Genomic DNA, 18,568 nt, shown 5'->3' with positions numbered 1-18,568 from the left:
GGAAGAGGTAAAGTGAGGTGTTAGTTTAGATTCTTCAATCAAGAGTTTTTTATTTTTTAAATGGTGCCAAAGTGTACTATTTTACTACAGAGCAGCCTCTGGATTTATAACCTTATGGCTATGGGAACTGGGGGTGTTTTTAACCCCTCTGTGCCTCCCATACTCATGCTGCTATTCTGTGTTGGTCTTAGAGAAGCTTTAACTAAGGCCCTTCTATCTTCACAGGACCTCAGGAGGAAGAGTGGACCTCTTGACACTATGAAATTTCTCATGCTGTTCCTCAGCATGAAGGTAAGTGCAGTCTTTTTTTTTTTTTTTTTTTTTGACATAGCTCAGAACTGACTGTGCTTTTATTTTCTGTCAGGGGCTATTAAGGCTTCCTGTCGCTATATGCCGATCCTCATTAGTATAAGAAAAGAATGGGAACCTTCATAGAACTTATATTATCCAGACACTCTAGCATGGCTACTGTAACCTTGAAGCGCTGGGATGTTATACTATCAGGTCTTGTATACTCGGGCTATTCTCTTTTAATATACTGATAGAAAAGAGTTCACTAAGGGAAAGGCTGACGCTGGGAGAGTTCCGGAGCTGACACTACTAGACTCCGGGGTTTTGGCCTGTATGGGCGTGTAGCTTGTTTTTTCCCGGGTTCTGATATCCACGAAGGGCGGGGCTTGGTATTGGCGCGATTTCGCGCAATTGTTGCTAGAGAGACATCCGGGGGATCGTGTTCCGGCTGCCATTACGGCTCCTAAGTACGCTTGTTCTGCTCTTGTACAAGCGGTCTTAGGCGAGTTGGTTCAGGGAAGACAATCTCGATCAGTGGAGGCAGGTAGGTGTCTGATAGTTTATTGATTTTTTCTGAGGTGACAGTGGCAAGGAAGATCACTTGCTAGGAACATTGCTTGCTAATATTTTATGTTTAGGTGAAACCAGGTAATCAGTTATGTTAAAGAAATAGTGCACATCTTTTTTTTTAAGCATATCGATATATAGATATATATTTTGTACCACTCGACCAAGCTAGCAGATTTTTTCTTGTACTTCTGTTATTATGGAGGATCTAGAACAAAGTACTTCTCTTATGTGTTTAGATGCCATTGTGGAACCCCCTGTTACGCTTTGCCCCTCATGTACAGAGAGGGCCTTACAGTGTAAAGAGCAGATTTTCTTTAATAAAAATGTCTAAGGAGGGCTCTCAATCTAATGAGCTTCAGGGTAGGTCCCAACTTTCTCCCCAAGCGTCACAGCCTTTAACGCCCGCTCATGCGACACCGTGTTCTTCAACGGCGTCTACCTCATTTACTCTGCAGGATATGGCTGCAGTTATGTAATCCACTCTTACAGAGGTTTTATCTAAGTTGCCAGTGCTGCAGGGCAAGCATAGTAGGAAAGAGGCCCATATGGTCCCTGTGACTTCTGATGCCTTGATGACAATCTTCGATGTACCCTCCCAGGGTTCTGAAGTGGGGGGTGTGGAGGCCTTGTCTGAGGGGGAGCTGTCTGATTCAGGAAGTGCTTTACCCCAGACAGATTTGGACCTAATGTCCTTCAGATTCAAGCTCGATCACCTCCGTATGTTATTACGTGAGGTACTGGTAACTCTGGACGACTGTGATTCTATTGTAGTCCCGCCAGAGAAATTGAGTAAGATGGACAGATATCTGGAAGTCCCTTCTTATTCTGACGTTTTTCCGGTTCCTAAGAGAATTTCGGAAATTATTGCCAGGGAATGGGATAGACCGGGTATACCGTTCTCCCCTTCTATTTTTAAAAAGATGTACCCTATAGCTGACACCGTTCGAGACTCTTGGCAGATGGTCCCTAAGGTGGAGGGAGCTATCTCTACCTTGGCTAAGCGTAAGACTATCCCTATTGAGGGCAGTTGTGCTTTCAAAGATCCCATGGATAAGAAGTTGGAGGGTCTTCTCAAGAAACTATATGTTCATCAAGGGTTTCTATTGCAACCAACGGCCTGCATTGTAACAGTAACGACTGCAGCTGCATTTTGGTTTGATGCCCTAGAGCAGTCTCTCAGGACTGAGACCTCTGTGGAGGAGATCCAGGACAGGATTAAGGCCCTTAAACTGGCTAATTCTTTTATCACGGATGCCGCCTTTCAGATCACCAAGTTGGCGGCTAAGAATTCAGGATTTTCCATCTTGGCTCGTAGAACTTTATGGTTAAAATCTTGGTCTGCGGACATGTCCTCAAAGACTAAGCTATTAGCTATCCCTTTCAAGGGAAAGACCCTGTTCGGGCCTGATTTGAAAGAGAGATTATTTCTGACATTACGGGAGGTAAGGGTCACCTACTCCCTCAAGATAAGACATCTAAGCAGAGGGGACGACAGAGTAATTTTTGTTCCTTTTGTAATTTCAAGGGAGTTACCCCTTCCTCTTCCGCTAAACAGGAAGGGAATTATCCTCAAGCCAAGTCCACCTGGAGACCCAACCAGGCTTTATAACAAGGGTAAACAATCCAAGAAGCCCGCTGCTGCTCCCAAGACAGCATGAAGGGGCAGCCCCCGATCTGGAACCGGATCTAGTAGGGGGCAGACTTTCTCTCTTTGTCCAGGCTTGGATAAGAGACGTTCAGGATCCCTGGACACTAGAAATCGTGTTTCAAGGGTAACAGTTGGAGTTAAAAAATTACTTCCCAAGGGGAAGGTTTCTTCTTTCACGATTGTCTGTAGACCAGATAAAAAAAGAGGTGTTCTTACATTGTGTAAAAGACCTCTCCACTATGGAAGTAATTTGTCCCGTTCCGATACAGGAACAGGGGCAGGGGTTTTACTCAAACCTTTTTGTGGTTCCCAAAAAAGAGGGAACGTTTCGACCCATTTTAGATCTCAAGAGTCTAAACAAGTTCCTCAGAGTTCCATCCTTCAAGATGGAAACTATTCGGACAATTCTTCCATTGATCCAGGAGGGTCAATATATGACTACCGTGGACTTAAAGGATGCATATCTTCATATTCCTATCCACAGAGATCATCACCAGTTCCTGAGGTTTGCCTTTCTGGACAAACATTTTCAGTTTGTTGCCCTTCCTTTCGGGTTGGCCACGGCACCAAGTATCTTCATGAAGGTTCTAGGATCTCTGCTGGCGGTCCTCAGACCATGGGGCATTTCAGTGGCGCCTTATCTGGACGATATTCTGATCCAGGCGTCGTCTTATCAACTGACAAAGTCTCATACCGACATTGTTCTTTCCTTTCTAAGGACTCACGGGTGGAAGGTGAACCTAGAAAAGAGTTCACTAATTCCACAGACAAGGTTTCCTTTCCTGGGAACTCTAATAGATTCTATATCCATGAAAATCTTCTTGACGGAGGTCAGAAGATTAAAAATTCTAAATACATGCCGATCCCTTCAGTCCAATCCTCGGCCATCAGTGGCTCAGTGCATGGAGGTAATTGGATTGATGGTGGCGGCAATGGACATCATTCCGTTTGCTCGTTTTCATCTCAGACCTCTACAACTGAGCATGCTCAGACAGTGGAATGGAGATTATGCAAATTTGTCTCCTCATATAGATCTGGATCAGGAGACAAGGGACTCTCTTCTTTGGTGGTTGTCGCCGGATCATCTGTCCCAAGGGACGTGCTTCCGCAGACCCTCATGGGTGATAGTGACAACGGACGCCAGTCTACTAGGACGGGGCGCAGTCTGGGATTCCCTGAAGGCTCAGGGTGTGTGGAATCGGTCAGAGTCTCTACTTCCGATCAATATTCTGGAGTTGAGAGCAATATTCAATGCGCTTCAGGCTTGGCCTCAGTTGGCTTCGGCAAGATTCATCCGATTTCATTCGGATTTCAGTCGGACAACATCACGACTGTGACTAAGAATTTTCGTCAAACATCTTCATTATTTGTTGTTTTTGCTGGGAAACGTAGGGGTCAGAAAGCTACGGCTACCTCGCTTTCTCTCTGGCTGAAGAGTATAGTCCGTTTGGCATATGAGACTGCTGGACAGCAGCCCCCTGAAAGAATTACGGCTCATTCCACTAGGGCTGTGGCTTCCTCATGGGCATTTAAACATGATGCTTCTGTTGAACAGATTTGCAAGGCTGCAACTTGGTCGTCTCTTCACACTTTTTACAAATTTTACAAATTTGATACTTTTGCCTCGTCTGAGGCTGTTTTTGGGAGAAAGGTTCTTCAAGCAGTGGTGCCTTCCATTTAGGTTCCTGTCTTGTCCCTCCCTTTCATCCGTGTCCTATAGCTTTGGTATTGTATCCCACAAGTAAGGATGAAATCCGTGGACTCGTCATATCTTGTAAAAGAAAAGGAAATTTATGCTTACCTGATAAATTTATTTCTTTTACGATATGACGAGTCCACGGCCCGCCCTGTCAATTTTTAAGACAGTTTTTTTCTTTTATTAAACTTCAGTCGTCTCTGCACTTTAGCTTTTCCTTTCTCTTCCTAACTTCGGTCAAATGACTGGAGTGGGAGTGAAGGGAGGAGCTATATATACAGCTCTGCTGTGGTGCTCTTTGCCTCCTCCTGCTGACCAGGAGGCGATATCCCACAAGTAAGGATGAAATCCGTGGACTCATCATATCGTAAAAGAAATACATTTATCAGGTAAGCATAAATTTCCTTTTTATCTTTTAAACCCAAAGCTTTACCCTTTAAACCCAGAAGATCCGCACAGACAACACATTTTCTTTAATGTAATTAACAAGAGTCCATGAGCTAGTGACGTATGGGATATACATTCCTACCAGGAGGGGCAAAGTTTCCCAAAATGCCTATAAATACACCCCTCACCACACCCACAAATCAGTTTTACAAACTTTGCCTCCAAGGGAGGTGGTGAAGTAAGTTTGTGCTAGATTCTACGTTGATATGCGCTCCGCAGCAAGTTGGAGCCCGGTTTTCCTCTCAGCGTGCAGTGAATGTCAGAGGGATGTGAAGAGAGTATTGCCTATTTGAATGCAATGATCTCCTTCTACGGGGTCTATTTCATAGGTTCTCTGTTATCGGTCGTAGAGATTCATCTCTTACCTCCCTTTTCAGATCGACGATATACTCTTATATTTACCATTACCTCTACTGATTCTCGTTTCAGTACTGGTTTGGCTTTCTACAAACATGTAGATGAGTGTCCTGGGGTAAGTAAGTCTTATTTTCTGTGACACTCTAAGCTATGGTTGGGCACTTTATTTATAAAGTTCTAAATATATGTATTCAAACATTTATTTGCCTTGACTCAGAATGTTCAACTTTCCTTATTTTCAGACAGTCAGTTTCATATTTGGGATTATGCATTGAATTATCATATTTTTCTTACCTCAAAAATTTGACTTTTTTCCCTGTGGGCTGTTAGGCTCGCGGGGGCTGAAAATGCTTCATTTTATTGCGTCATTCTTGGCGCGGACTTTTTTGGCGCAAAAATTCTTTTCCGTTTCCGGCGTCATACGTGTCGCCGGAAGTTGCGTCATTTTTTGACGTTATTTTGCGCCAAAGATGTCGGCGTTCCGGATGTGGCGTCATTTTTGGCGCCAAAAGCATTTAGGCGCCAAATAATGTGGGCGTCTTATTTGGCGCTAAAAAATATGGGCGTCGCTTTTGTCTCCACATTATTTCAGTCTCATTTTTCATTTGCTTCTGGTTGCTAGAAGCTTGATATTTGGCATTCTTTCCCATTCCTGAAACTGTCTTATAAGGAATTTGATCTATTTTGCTTTATATGTTGTTTTTTCTCTTACATATTGCAAGATGTCTCACGTTGCATCTGAGCCAGAAGATACTACAGGAAAATCACTGCCTGCTGGATCTACCAAAGCTAAGTGTATCTGCTGTAAACTTTTGGTAGCTATTCCTCCAGCTGTTGTTTGTAATAATTGTCATGACAAACTTGTTAAAGCAGATAATATTTCCTTTAGTAATGTACCATTGCCTGTTGCAGTTCCCTCAACATCTAAGGTGCAGAATGTTCCTGATAACATAAGAGATTTTGTTTCTGAATCCATAAGAAGGCTTTGTCTGTTATTTCTCCTTCTAGTAAACGTAAAAAGTCTTTTAAATCTTCTCTCTCTACAGATGAATTTTTAAATGAACACCATCATTCTGATTCTTTGGACTCTTCTGGTTCAGAGGATTCTATCTCAGAGATTGATGCTGATAAATCTTCATATTTATTTAAGATGGAATTTATTCGCTCTTTACTTAAAGAAGTACTAATTGCTTTAGAAATAGAGGATTCTAGTCCTCTTGATACTAATTCTATACGTTTGGATAAGGTTTTTAAAGCTCCTGCGGTTATTCCAGAAGTTTTTCCTGTTCCTAATGCTATTTCTGCAGTTATTTCCAAAGAATGGGATAAATTGGGTAATTCATTTACTCCTTCTAAACGTTTTAAGCAATTATATCCTGTTCCGCCTGACAGGTTAGAATTTTGGGACAAAATCCCTAAAGTTGATGGGGCTATTTCTACCCTTGCTAAACGTACTACCATTCCTACGTCAGATGGTACCTCGTTTAAGGATCCTTTAGATAGAAAAATTGAATCTTTTCTAAGAAAAGCTTATCTGTGTTCAGGTAATCTTCTTAGACCTGCTATATCATTGGCTGATGTTGCTGCAGCTTCAACTTTTTGGTTGGAAACTCTAGCGCAACAAGTAACAAATCGTGATTCTCATGATATTATTATTCTTCTCCAGCATGCTAATAATTTTATCTGTGATGCCATTTTTGATATTATTAGAGTTGATGTTAGGTTTATGTCTCTGGCTATCTTAGCCAGAAGAGCTTTATGGCTTAAGACTTGGAATGCTGATATGGCTTCTAAATCAACTCTACTTTCCATTTCTTTCCAGGGAAACAAATTATTTGGTTCTCAGTTGGATTCTATTATTTCAACTGTTACTGGTGGGAAAGGAACTTTTTTACCACAGGATAAAAAATCTTATGGTAAAAACAGGGCTAACAATCGTTTTCGTTCCTTTCGTTTCAACAAAGAACAAAAGCCTGATCCTTCGTCCTCAGGAGCAGTTTCAGTTTGTAAACCATCTCCAGTCTGGAATAAATCCAAGCCTGCTAGAAAGGCAAAGCCTGCTTCTAAGTTCACATGAAGGTACGGCCCTCATTCCAGTTCAGCTGGTAGGGGGCAGGTTACGTTTTTTCAAAGAAATTTGGATCAATTCTGTTCACAATCTTTGGATTCAGAACATTGTTTCAGAAGGGTACAGAATTGGTTTCAAGATGAGACCTCCTGCAAAGAGATTTTTTCTTTCCCGTGTCCCAGTATATCCAGTGAAAGCTCAAGCATTTCTGAATTGTGTTTCAGATCTAGAGTTGGCTGGAGTAATTATGCCAGTTCCAGTTCCGGAACAGGGGATGGGGTTTTATTCAAATCTCTTCATTGTACCAAAGAAGGAGAATTCCTTCAGACCAGTTCTGGATCTAAAATTATTGAATCGTTATGTAAGGATACCAACGTTCAAGATGGTAACTGTAAGGACTATATTGCCTTTTGTTCAGCAAGGGAATTATATGTCCACAATAGATTTACAGGATGCATATCTGCATATTCCGATTCATCCAGATCATTATCAGTTCCTGAGATTCTCTTTTCTAGACAAGCATTACCAATTTGTGGCTCTACCGTTTGGCCTTGCTACAGCTCCAAGAATTTTCACAAAGATTCTCGGTGCCCTTCTGTCTGTAATCAGAGAACAGGGTATTGTGGTATTTCCTTATTTGGACGATATCTTGGTACTTGCTCAGTCTTTACATTTAGCAGAATCTCATACGAATCGACTTGTGTTGTTTCTTCAAGATCATGGTTGGAGGATCAATTTACCAAAAAGTTCTTTGATTCCTCAAACAAGGGTAACCTTTCTGGGTTTCCAGATAGATTCAGTGTCCATGACTCTGTCTTTAACAGACAAGAGACGTCTAAAATTGATTACAGCTTGTCGAAACCTTCAGTCTCAATCATTCCCTTCGGTAGCCTTATGCATGGAAATTCTAGGTCTTATGACTGCTGCATCGGACGCGATCCCCTTTGCTCGTTTTCACATGCGACCTCTTCAGCTCTGTATGCTGAACCAATGGTGCAGGGATTACACGAAGATATATCAATTAATATCTTTAAAACCGATTGTTCGACACTCTCTAACGTGGTGAACAGATCACCATCGTTTAATTCAGGGGGCTTCTTTTGTTCTTCCGACCTGGACTGTAATTTCAACAGATGCAAGTCTCACAGGTTGGGGAGCTGTGTGGGGATCTCTGACGGCACAAGGAGTTTGGGAATCTCAGGAGGTGAGATTACCGATCAATATTTTGGAACTCCGTGCAATTTTCAGAGCTCTTCAGTTTTGGCCTCTTCTGAAGAGAGAATCGTTCATTTGTTTTCAGACAGACAATGTCACAACTGTGGCATACATCAATCATCAAGGAGGGACTCACAGTCCTCTGGCTATGAAAGAAGTATCTCGAATTTTGGTTTGGGCGGAATCCAGCTCCTGTCTAATCTCTGCGGTTCATATCCCAGGTGTAGACAATTGGGAAGCGGATTATCTCAGTCGCCAAACGTTGCATCCGGGCGAATGGTCTCTTCACCCAGAGGTATTTCTTCAGATTGTTCAAATGTGGGGGCTCCCAGAGATAGATCTGATGGCCTCTCATCTAAACAAGAAACTTCCCAGGTATCTGTCCAGATCCCGGGATCCTCAGGCGGAGGCAGTGGATGCATTATCACTTCCTTGGAAGTATCATCCTGCCTATATCTTTCCGCCTCTAGTTCTTCTTCCAAGAGTAATCTCCAAGATTCTGAGGGAATGCTCGTTTGTTCTGCTAATAGCTCCGGCATGGCCTCACAGGTTTTGGTATGCGGATCTTGTCCAGATGGCATCTTGCCAACCATGGACTCTTCCGTTAAGACCAGACCTTCTGTCGCAAGGTCCTTTTTTCCATCCGGATCTGAAATCCTTAAATTTAAAGGTATGGAGATTGAACGCTTGATTCTTGGTCGAAGAGGTTTCTCTGACTCCGTGATTAATACTATGTTACAGGCTCGTAAATCTGTATCTCGAGAGATATATTATAGAGTCTGGAAGACTTATATTTCTTGGTGTCTTTCTCATCATTTTTCTTGGCATTCTTTTAGAATACCGAGAATTTTACAGTTTCTTCAGGATGGTTTAGATAAGGGTTTGTCCGCAAGTTCTTTGAAAGGACAAATCTCCGCTCTTTCTGTTCTTTTTCACAGAAAGATTGCTATACTTCCTGATATTCATTGTTTTGTACAAGCTTTGGTTCGTATAAAACCTGTCATTAAGTCAATTTCTCCTCCTTGGAGTTTGAATTTGGTTCTGGGAGCTCTTCAAGCTCCTCCGTTTGAACCTATGCATTCATTGGACATTAAATTACTTTCTTGGAAAGTTTTGTTCCTTTTGGCCATCTCTTCTGCTAGAAGAGTTTCTGAATTATCTGCTCTTTCTTGTGAGTCTCCTTTTCTGATTTTTCATCAGGATAAGGCGGTGTTGCGAACTTCTTTTGAATTTTTATCTAAGGTTGTGAATTCCAACAACATTAGTAGAGAAATTGTGGTTCCTTCATTATGTCCTAATCCTAAGAATTCTAAGGAGAAATCGTTGCATTCTTTGGATGTTGTTAGAGCTTTGAAATATTATGTTGAAGCTACGAAATCTTTCCGTAAGACTTCTAGTCTATTTGTTATCTTTTCCGGTTCTAGGAAAGGCCAGAAAGCTTCTGCCATTTCTTTGGCATCTTGGTTGAAATCTTTAATTCATCTTGCCTATGTTGAGTCGGGTAAAATTCCGCCTCAGAGAATTACAGCTCATTCTACTAGGTCAGTATCTACTTCCTGGGCGTTTAGGAATGAAGCTTCGGTTGACCAGATCTGCAAAGCAGCAACTTGGTCCTCTTTGCATACTTTTACTAAATTCTACCATTTTGATGTATTTTCTTCTTCTGAAGCAGTTTTTGGTAGAAAAGTTCTTCAGGCAGCGATTTCAGTTTGAATCTTCTGCTTATGTTTTTCGTTAAACTTTATTTTGGGTGTGGATTATTTTCAGCAGGAATTGGCTGTCTTTATTTTATCCCTCCCTCTCTAGTGACTCTTGTGTGGAAAGATCCACATCTTGGGTAGTCATTATCCCATACGTCACTAGCTCATGGACTCTTGTTAATTACATGAAAGAAAACATAATTTATGTAAGAACTTACCTGATAAATTCATTTCTTTCATATTAACAAGAGTCCATGAGGCCCACCCTTTTTTGTGGTGGTTATGATTTTTTTGTATAAAGCACAATTATTCCAATTCCTTATTTTATATGCTTCGCACTTTTTTTCTTATCACCCCACTTCTTGGCTATTCGTTAAACTGATTTGTGGGTGTGGTGAGGGGTGTATTTATAGGCATTTTGAGGTTTGGGAAACTTTGCCCCTCCTGGTAGGAATGTATATCCCATACGTCACTAGCTCATGGACTCTTGTTAATATGAAAGAAATGAATTTATCAGGTAAGTTCTTACATAAATTATGTTTTTTTATCTATACACAGTATATATGAGCAATTCCTAATTGTGTTGCAAAAGGTCTGCGCACACAATGAATGTTTTATCTATGTACAGAATATATCTTCAGTTAACCACTACATTGCAACATTACATGTTTATCTATGCACAGTGTATATCATCAATTTAGTGCCACATTGCAAAAGTTCTGCACACACAATACATGTTTATCTATGCACAGTGTATATCAGTAATTAATCACAGCATTGCAAAAGGTCTGCACACACAACACATGTTTATACACAGTATATGTATATCAACTATTAATAACTGCATTGCAAAAGGTCTGTACACGTAATAAGTTTCTCTATACACAGTATATGTCAGTAATTAATCACTGCATTGCAAAAGGTCTGCACACACAATACATGTTTATCTACGCACAGTACATATCAGTAATTAATCACTGCATTGCAAGAGGTCTGCACACACAATATGTTTCTCTATACACAGTATATAGCAATAATTAATCACTGCATTGCAAAAGGTCTGCACACACCGCATGTTTATCTATGCACAGTATATGTATATCAACTATTAATCACTGCATTGCAAAAGGTCTGCACATGTAATAAGTTTCCCTATATACAGTATATATCCATAATTAATCACTGCATTGCAAAAGGTCTGCACACACAATACATATTTATCTATGCACAGTTTATATCGGTAATTGATCACTGCATTCCAAAAGGTCTGCACACACAACACGTTAATCTATGCATAGTATATGTATATCAACTATTAATCACTGCATTGCAAAAGGTCTACACACACAATACATATTTATGCACAGTTTATATCAGCAATTAATCACTGCATTGCAAAACGTCTGCACACACAATGCATGTTTATGCACAGTTTATATCGGCAATTAATCACTGCATTGCAGAAGGTCTGCACACACAATAAATCTTTATATTAGTAATTAATCACTGCATTGCAGAAGGTCTGCACACACAATAAATCTTTATATTAGTAATTAATCACTGCATTGCAGAAGGTCTGCACACACAATACATGTTTATATTAGTAATTAGTCACTGCATTGCAAAAGGTCTGCACACACAATACATGTTTATATTGGTAATGAATCACTGAATTGCATAAGGTCTGCGCCCTTAATACATGTTATCTATGCACAGATTATATCAACAATTAATCACTGCATTGCAAAAGGTCTGCACACACACTACATGTTTATATTAGTAATTAATCACTGAATTGCATAAGGTCTGCGCCCTTAATACATGTTATCTATGCACAGATTATATCAACAATTAATCACTGCATTGCAAAAGGTCTGCACACACACTACATGTTTATATTAGTAATTAATCACTGAATTGCAAAAGGTCTGCACCCACAATATGTTATCTATGCACAGATTATATCAACAATTAATCACTGCATTGCAAAAGGTCTGCACACACACTACTTGTTTATATTAGTATATTAGTAATTAATCACTGAATTGCAAAAGGTCTGCACACACAATACATGTTTATTAATCACTGAATTGCAAAAGGTCTGCACATACAATACATGTTTATATTAGTAATTAATCACTGAATTACAAAAGGTCTGCACACACAATACATGTTTATATTAGTAATTAACCACTGAATTACAAAAGGTCTGCACACACAATACATGTTTATATTAGTAATTAACCACTGAATTACAAAAGGTCTGCACATACAATACATGTTTATATTAGTAATTAACCACTGAATTACAAAAGGTCTGCACACACAATACATGTTTATATTAGTAATTAATCACTGAATTGCAAAAGGTCTGCACATACAATACATGTTTCTCTATACACAGTATGTATTCGGAATTAATCACTGCATTGCAAAAGGTCTGCACATACAATACATGTTTATATTAGTAATTAATCACTGAATTACAAAAGGTCTGCACACACAATACATGTTTATATTAGTAATTAACCACTGAATTACAAAAGGTCTGCACACACAATACATGTTTATATTAGTAATTAATCACTGAATTGCATAAGGTCTGCGCCCTTAATACATGTTATCTATGCACAGATTATATCAACAATTAATCACTGCATTGCAAAAGGTCTGCACACACACTACATGTTTATATTAGTAATTAATCACTGAATTGCAAAAGGTCTGCACCCACAATATGTTATCTATGCACAGATTATATCAACAATTAATCACTGCATTGCAAAAGGTCTGCACACACACTACTTGTTTATATTAGTATATTAGTAATTAATCACTGAATTGCAAAAGGTCTGCACACACAATACATGTTTATTAATCACTGCATTGCAAAAGGTCTGCACACACACTACATGTTTATATTAGTAATTAATCACTGAATTGCATAAGGTCTGCGCCCTTAATACATGTTATCTATGCACAGATTATATCAACAATTAATCACTGCATTGCAAAAGGTCTGCACACACACTACATGTTTATATTAGTAATTAATCACTGAATTGCAAAAGGTCTGCACCCACAATATGTTATCTATGCACAGATTATATCAACAATTAATCACTGCATTGCAAAAGGTCTGCACACACACTACTTGTTTATATTAGTATATTAGTAATTAATCACTGAATTGCAAAAGGTCTGCACACACAATACATGTTTATTAATCACTGAATTGCAAAAGGTCTGCACATACAATACATGTTTATATTAGTAATTAATCACTGAATTACAAAAGGTCTGCACACACAATACATGTTTATATTAGTAATTAACCACTGAATTACAAAAGGTCTGCACACACAATACATGTTTATATTAGTAATTAACCACTGAATTACAAAAGGTCTGCACATACAATACATGTTTATATTAGTAATTAACCACTGAATTACAAAAGGTCTGCACACACAATACATGTTTATATTAGTAATTAATCACTGAATTGCAAAAGGTCTGCACATACAATACATGTTTCTCTATACACAGTATGTATTCGGAATTAATCACTGCATTGCAAAAGGTCTGCACATACAATACATGTTTATATTAGTAATTAATCACTGAATTACAAAAGGTCTGCACACACAATACATGTTTATATTAGTAATTAACCACTGAATTACAAAAGGTCTGCACACACAATACATGTTTATATTAGTAATTAACCACTGAATTACAAAAGGTCTGCACATACAATACATGTTTATATTAGTAATTAACCACTGAATTACAAAAGGTCTGCACACACAATACATGTTTATATTAGTAATTAGTCACTGAATTACAAAAGGTCTGCACACACAATACATGTTTATATTAGTAATTAGTCACTGAATTACAAAAGGTCTGCACACACAATACATGTTTATATTAGTAATTAACCACTGAATTGCAAAAGGTCTGCACACACAATACATGTTTATATTAGTAATTAATCACTGAATTGCAAAAGGTCTGCACATACAATACATGTTTCTCTATACACAGTATGTATTCGTAATTAATCACTGCATTGCAAAAGGTCTGCACACACAATACATGTTTATATTGGTAATGAATCACTGAATTGCATAAGGTCTGCACCCTTAATACATGTTATCTATGCACAGATTATATCAACAATTAATCACTGCATTGCAAAAGGTCTGCACACACACTACATGTTTATATTAGTAATTAATCACTGAATTGCAAAAGGTCTGCACATACAATACATGTTTCTCTATACACAGTATATATCAGTAATTAATCACTGCATTGCAAAAGGTCTGCACACACAATACATGTTTATCTACGCACAGTATATATCGGTAATTAATCATTGCATTGTTGTTTGTGCAAAACTGAGGGATAGGTAATAAAGGTATTATCTATCTTTTTCAACAATAACAATTTTGTTGTAGACTGTCCCTTTAAAACATTCAGGTCTTTGCTACGAGAGAGCTGTTTGGGAAACAATCCTTTTAAGCATCTTTGTGTGGTCTTTGCTGTGACCAATCATATGCCAGTTGTAAATGAACTTGTACACTGTGTAGCAAGTAGCAGAGTCAAAGGATACACTCCTTATGCACTCCTAGGACACTCCCACTACACTCCTGTTCCACTCTAGTACACTCACTCCAGGTACACTCCTTGTACATTTACTCCAGGTACACTCCAGTACCCTCACTCCTGGTACACTCCAGTACACTCACTCCTGGTACACTCCAGTACACTCACTCCTGGTACACTCCAGTACACTCACTCCTGGTACACTCCAGTACACTCACTCCTGGTACACTCCAGTACACTCACTCCTGGTACACTCCAGTACACTCACTCCTGGTACACTCCAGTACACTCACTCCAGGTACACTCCAGTAAACTCACTCCCGGTACACTCCAGTACACTCACTCCTGGTACACTCCAGTACACTCACACCAGGTACACTCCAGTACACTCACACCAGGTACACTCCAGTACACTCACTCCAGGTACACTCCTTGTACATTTACTCCCGGTAAACTCCAGTAAACTCACTCCCGGTACACTCCAGTAAACTCACTCCTGGTACACTCCAGTAAACTCACTCCTGGTACACTCCAGTACACTCACTCCAGGTGCACTCACTCCAGGTACACTCCTTGTACATTAAGTCAAGGTACATTTCAGTACACTCCTGCTACACCCCAGTAAACTCCAACTACATTGAAAATATTTACATTACCCTACACTCCCTGTATACTCACTCCTGGTACACTCCAGTAAACTTGCTTCAGGTACACTCCAGTTACACTCACTCCTACAACACTCCCGTTACACTCAAGGTATACTTACATATAATAATATCAGTTTTACTAAAGTGAATATATCAAGTCTAAGGGACATATTCCATATGGTTTATTTCATATATTAAGTTTTTAGCTTAATATTCCTTTAAAGAACCATAAAACAGCAATCTATTAAATGATTGTGTAATGAGCATAAGCGCAGTGACATTGCCTAGTTATGTGACTTTCACCTTCTAGAGATTACGTGCGTGTAAGAGCTTCTCAAGTGTTTCCTGGTTTTCTCTTCTATAGGACACATACCGAAGGCTACTGCCCCTGTACTTCCCTCGCTCTTTCGATGAAGAGCGCTCCTCCTTGCCCAACCTGCCCCAAGACATTGGGAATGCAGATGGAGAACCAATAGTCCCCGAGCGTCAGATACGAATCAGTGAGAAACCCGGAGGGCATGAAGGTGAGGGGGGCCTCAGTGACACACACAGTAAAGACTGTACCCATGGTGCCCGTTGGCTGTTGGCCAGGATCCCAGAAGCTCCCAGTTATCAAATTAATGATTAAAGTATCCTGGAAATGTATTTGTCCCTTATAAATGTGTTCACCCCCAGCAGATAACAGATTTCATCAGCTTGCTTGGATCCATATATATATATATATATAATAAATATTTTGTTTTGAAAAGTATACAATATATAAAACAAGTTCTTTCACAAGTGTAGAATATATAAAGTACATTGACATCCATATAACAAGTAATAAGCCAATAGGCACTAGTTACACTATAAAAAAAGTGCAGCTTTCAGTATCCATTGAGAAGTTAAGAAAACAAATCATCCATTGAAAGCGATCTCTGCGACGGGTCAGCCTTTTCCTCTTACACTATAGGCGCCAGACTCTGTGGTGCATTTATTTACTTTGTAAAGCATAAACAGCTGTTTTAGTTAAATGAATGCAACATTTTATGTAACATTAAGGGCCTTCTAATAACATCTGTCAATGTGCCTTTTTGTGTTTTGTCATCTATGGCACAAACAACTGCTTTCCGTGAGTGTATTCATAGTTGTCTGGTAATGAAATAAACAGCATTAGAAAGTATGAAAAAGATATAAAACTGCTTATAATACCCAGTATAAAGAAGTCAGCTTATAATACCCAGTATAAAGAAGTCAGCTCATAATATCCAGTATAAAGAAGTCAGCTTATAATACCCAGTATAAAGAAGTCAGCTTATAATACCCAGTATAAAGACGTCAGCTTATAATACCCAGTATAAAGAAGCCAGCTCATAATACCCAGTATAAAGAAGTCAGCTTATAATACCCAGTATATAGAAGTCAGCTTATTATACCCAGTATAAAAAAGTCAGCTCATAATACCCAGTATAAAGACGTCAGCTTATAATACCCAGTATAAAGAAGCCAGCTCATAATACCCAGTATAAAGAAGTCAGCTCATAATACCCAGTATAAAGAAGCACGCTTATAATACCCAGTATAAAGAAGTCAGCTCATAATACCCAGTATAAAGAAGTCAGCTTATAATACCCAGTATAAAGAAGTCAGCTTATAATACCCAGTATAAAGAAGCCAGCTCATAATACCCAGTATAAAGACGTCAGCTTATAATACCCAGTATAAAGACGTCAGTTCATAATACCCAGTATAAAGACGTCAGCTTATAATACCCATTATAAAGAAGTCAGCTCATAATACCCAGTATAAAGACGTCAGCTTATAATACCCAGTATAAAGACGCCAGCTCATAATACCCAGTATAAAGAAGTCAGCTTATAATACCCATTATAAAGAAGTCAGCTCATAATACCCAGTATAAAGACGTCAGCTTATAATACCCAGTATAAAGACGTCAGCTCATAATACCCAGTATAAAGAAGTCAGCTCATAATACCCAGTATAAAGAAGTCAGCTTATAATACCCAGTATAAAGACGTCAGCTCATAATACCCAGTATAAAGACGTCAGCTCATAATACCCAGTATAAAGACGTCAGCTTATAATACCCAGTATAAAGACGTCAGCTCATAATACCCAGTATAAAGAAGTCAGCTCATAATACCCAGTATAAAGAAGCCAGCTTATAATACCCAGTATAAAGAAGTCAGCTTATAATACCCAGTATAAAGACGTCAGCTCATAATACCCAGTATAAAGACGTCAGCTTATAATACCCAGTATAAAGAAGTCAGCTTATAATACCCAGTATAAAGACGTCAGCTTATAATACCCAGTATAAAGAAGTCAGCTTATAATACCCAGTATAAAGAAGCCAGCTTATAATACCCAGTATAAAGAAGTCAGCTCATAATACCCAGTATAAAGAAGTCAGCTCATAATACCCAGTATAAAGAAGTCAGCTCATAATACCCAGTATAAAGAAGCCAGCTTATAATACCCAGTATAAAGAAGTCAGCTTATAATACCCAGTATAAAGAAGTCAGCTCATAATACCCAGTATAAAGAAGTCAGCTTATAATACCCAGTATAAAGAAGCCAGCTCATAATACCCAGTATAAAGAAGCCAGCTTATAATACCCAGTATAAAGAAGCCAGCTCATAATACCCAGTATAAAGAAGTCAGCTTATAATACCCAGTATAAAGAAGTCAGCTTATAATACCCAGTATAAAGAAGTCAGCTTATAATACCCAGTATAAAGAAGTCAGCTCATAATACCCAGTATAAAGAAGTCAGCTCATAATACCCAGTATAAAGAAGTCAGCTCATAATACCCAGTATAAAGAAGTCAGCTTATAATACCCAGTATAGAGAAGTCAGCTTATAATACCCAGTATAAAGAAGTCAGCTTATAATACCCAGTATAAAGAAGTCAGCTTATAATACCCAGTATAAAGAAGTCATCTTATAATACCCAGTATAGAGAAGTCAACTTATAATACCCAGTATAAAGAAGCCAGCTCATAATACCCAGTATAAAGAAGCCAGCTTATAATACCCAGTATAAAGAAGTCAGCTTATAATACCCAGTATAAAGAAGCCAGCTCATAATACCCAGTATATAGAAGCCAGCTCATAATACCCAGTATAAAGAAGCCAGCTCATAATACCCAGTATAAAGAAGTCAGCTGATAATACCCAGTATAAAGAAGCCAGCTCATAATACCCAGTATAAAGAAGTCAGCTCATAATACCCAGTATAGAGAAGCCAGCTCATAATACCCAGTATAAAGAAGTCAGCTCATAATACCCAGTATAAAGAAGTCAGCTTATA

At 38.9% G+C, this 18,568-nt stretch overlaps 1 protein-coding gene across 2 annotated transcripts in view; it reads left to right on the top strand.

Annotated features, from left to right (window-relative positions):
• The window catches only part of GDAP2 (ganglioside induced differentiation associated protein 2), a 292,812-nt gene that overhangs the window by 90,014 nt on the left and 184,230 nt on the right, over nucleotides 1-18,568 (top strand). For both annotated transcript variants that reach the window (XM_053705768.1, XM_053705769.1), the window contains exon 7: nucleotides 15,618-15,777. In XM_053705768.1, coding sequence (XP_053561743.1) covers nucleotides 15,618-15,777 — 160 coding nt within the window. The remainder of the gene's footprint in view (nucleotides 1-15,617; nucleotides 15,778-18,568) is intronic.

The sequence above is a fragment of the Bombina bombina genome, chromosome 3, assembly GCF_027579735.1.
Source record: "Bombina bombina isolate aBomBom1 chromosome 3, aBomBom1.pri, whole genome shotgun sequence".
NCBI lineage: Eukaryota > Metazoa > Chordata > Amphibia > Anura > Bombinatoridae > Bombina > Bombina bombina.
The sequence above is the reverse complement of the archived record's forward strand: the minus strand, read 5'-3'. Positions and strand labels throughout refer to the sequence as shown.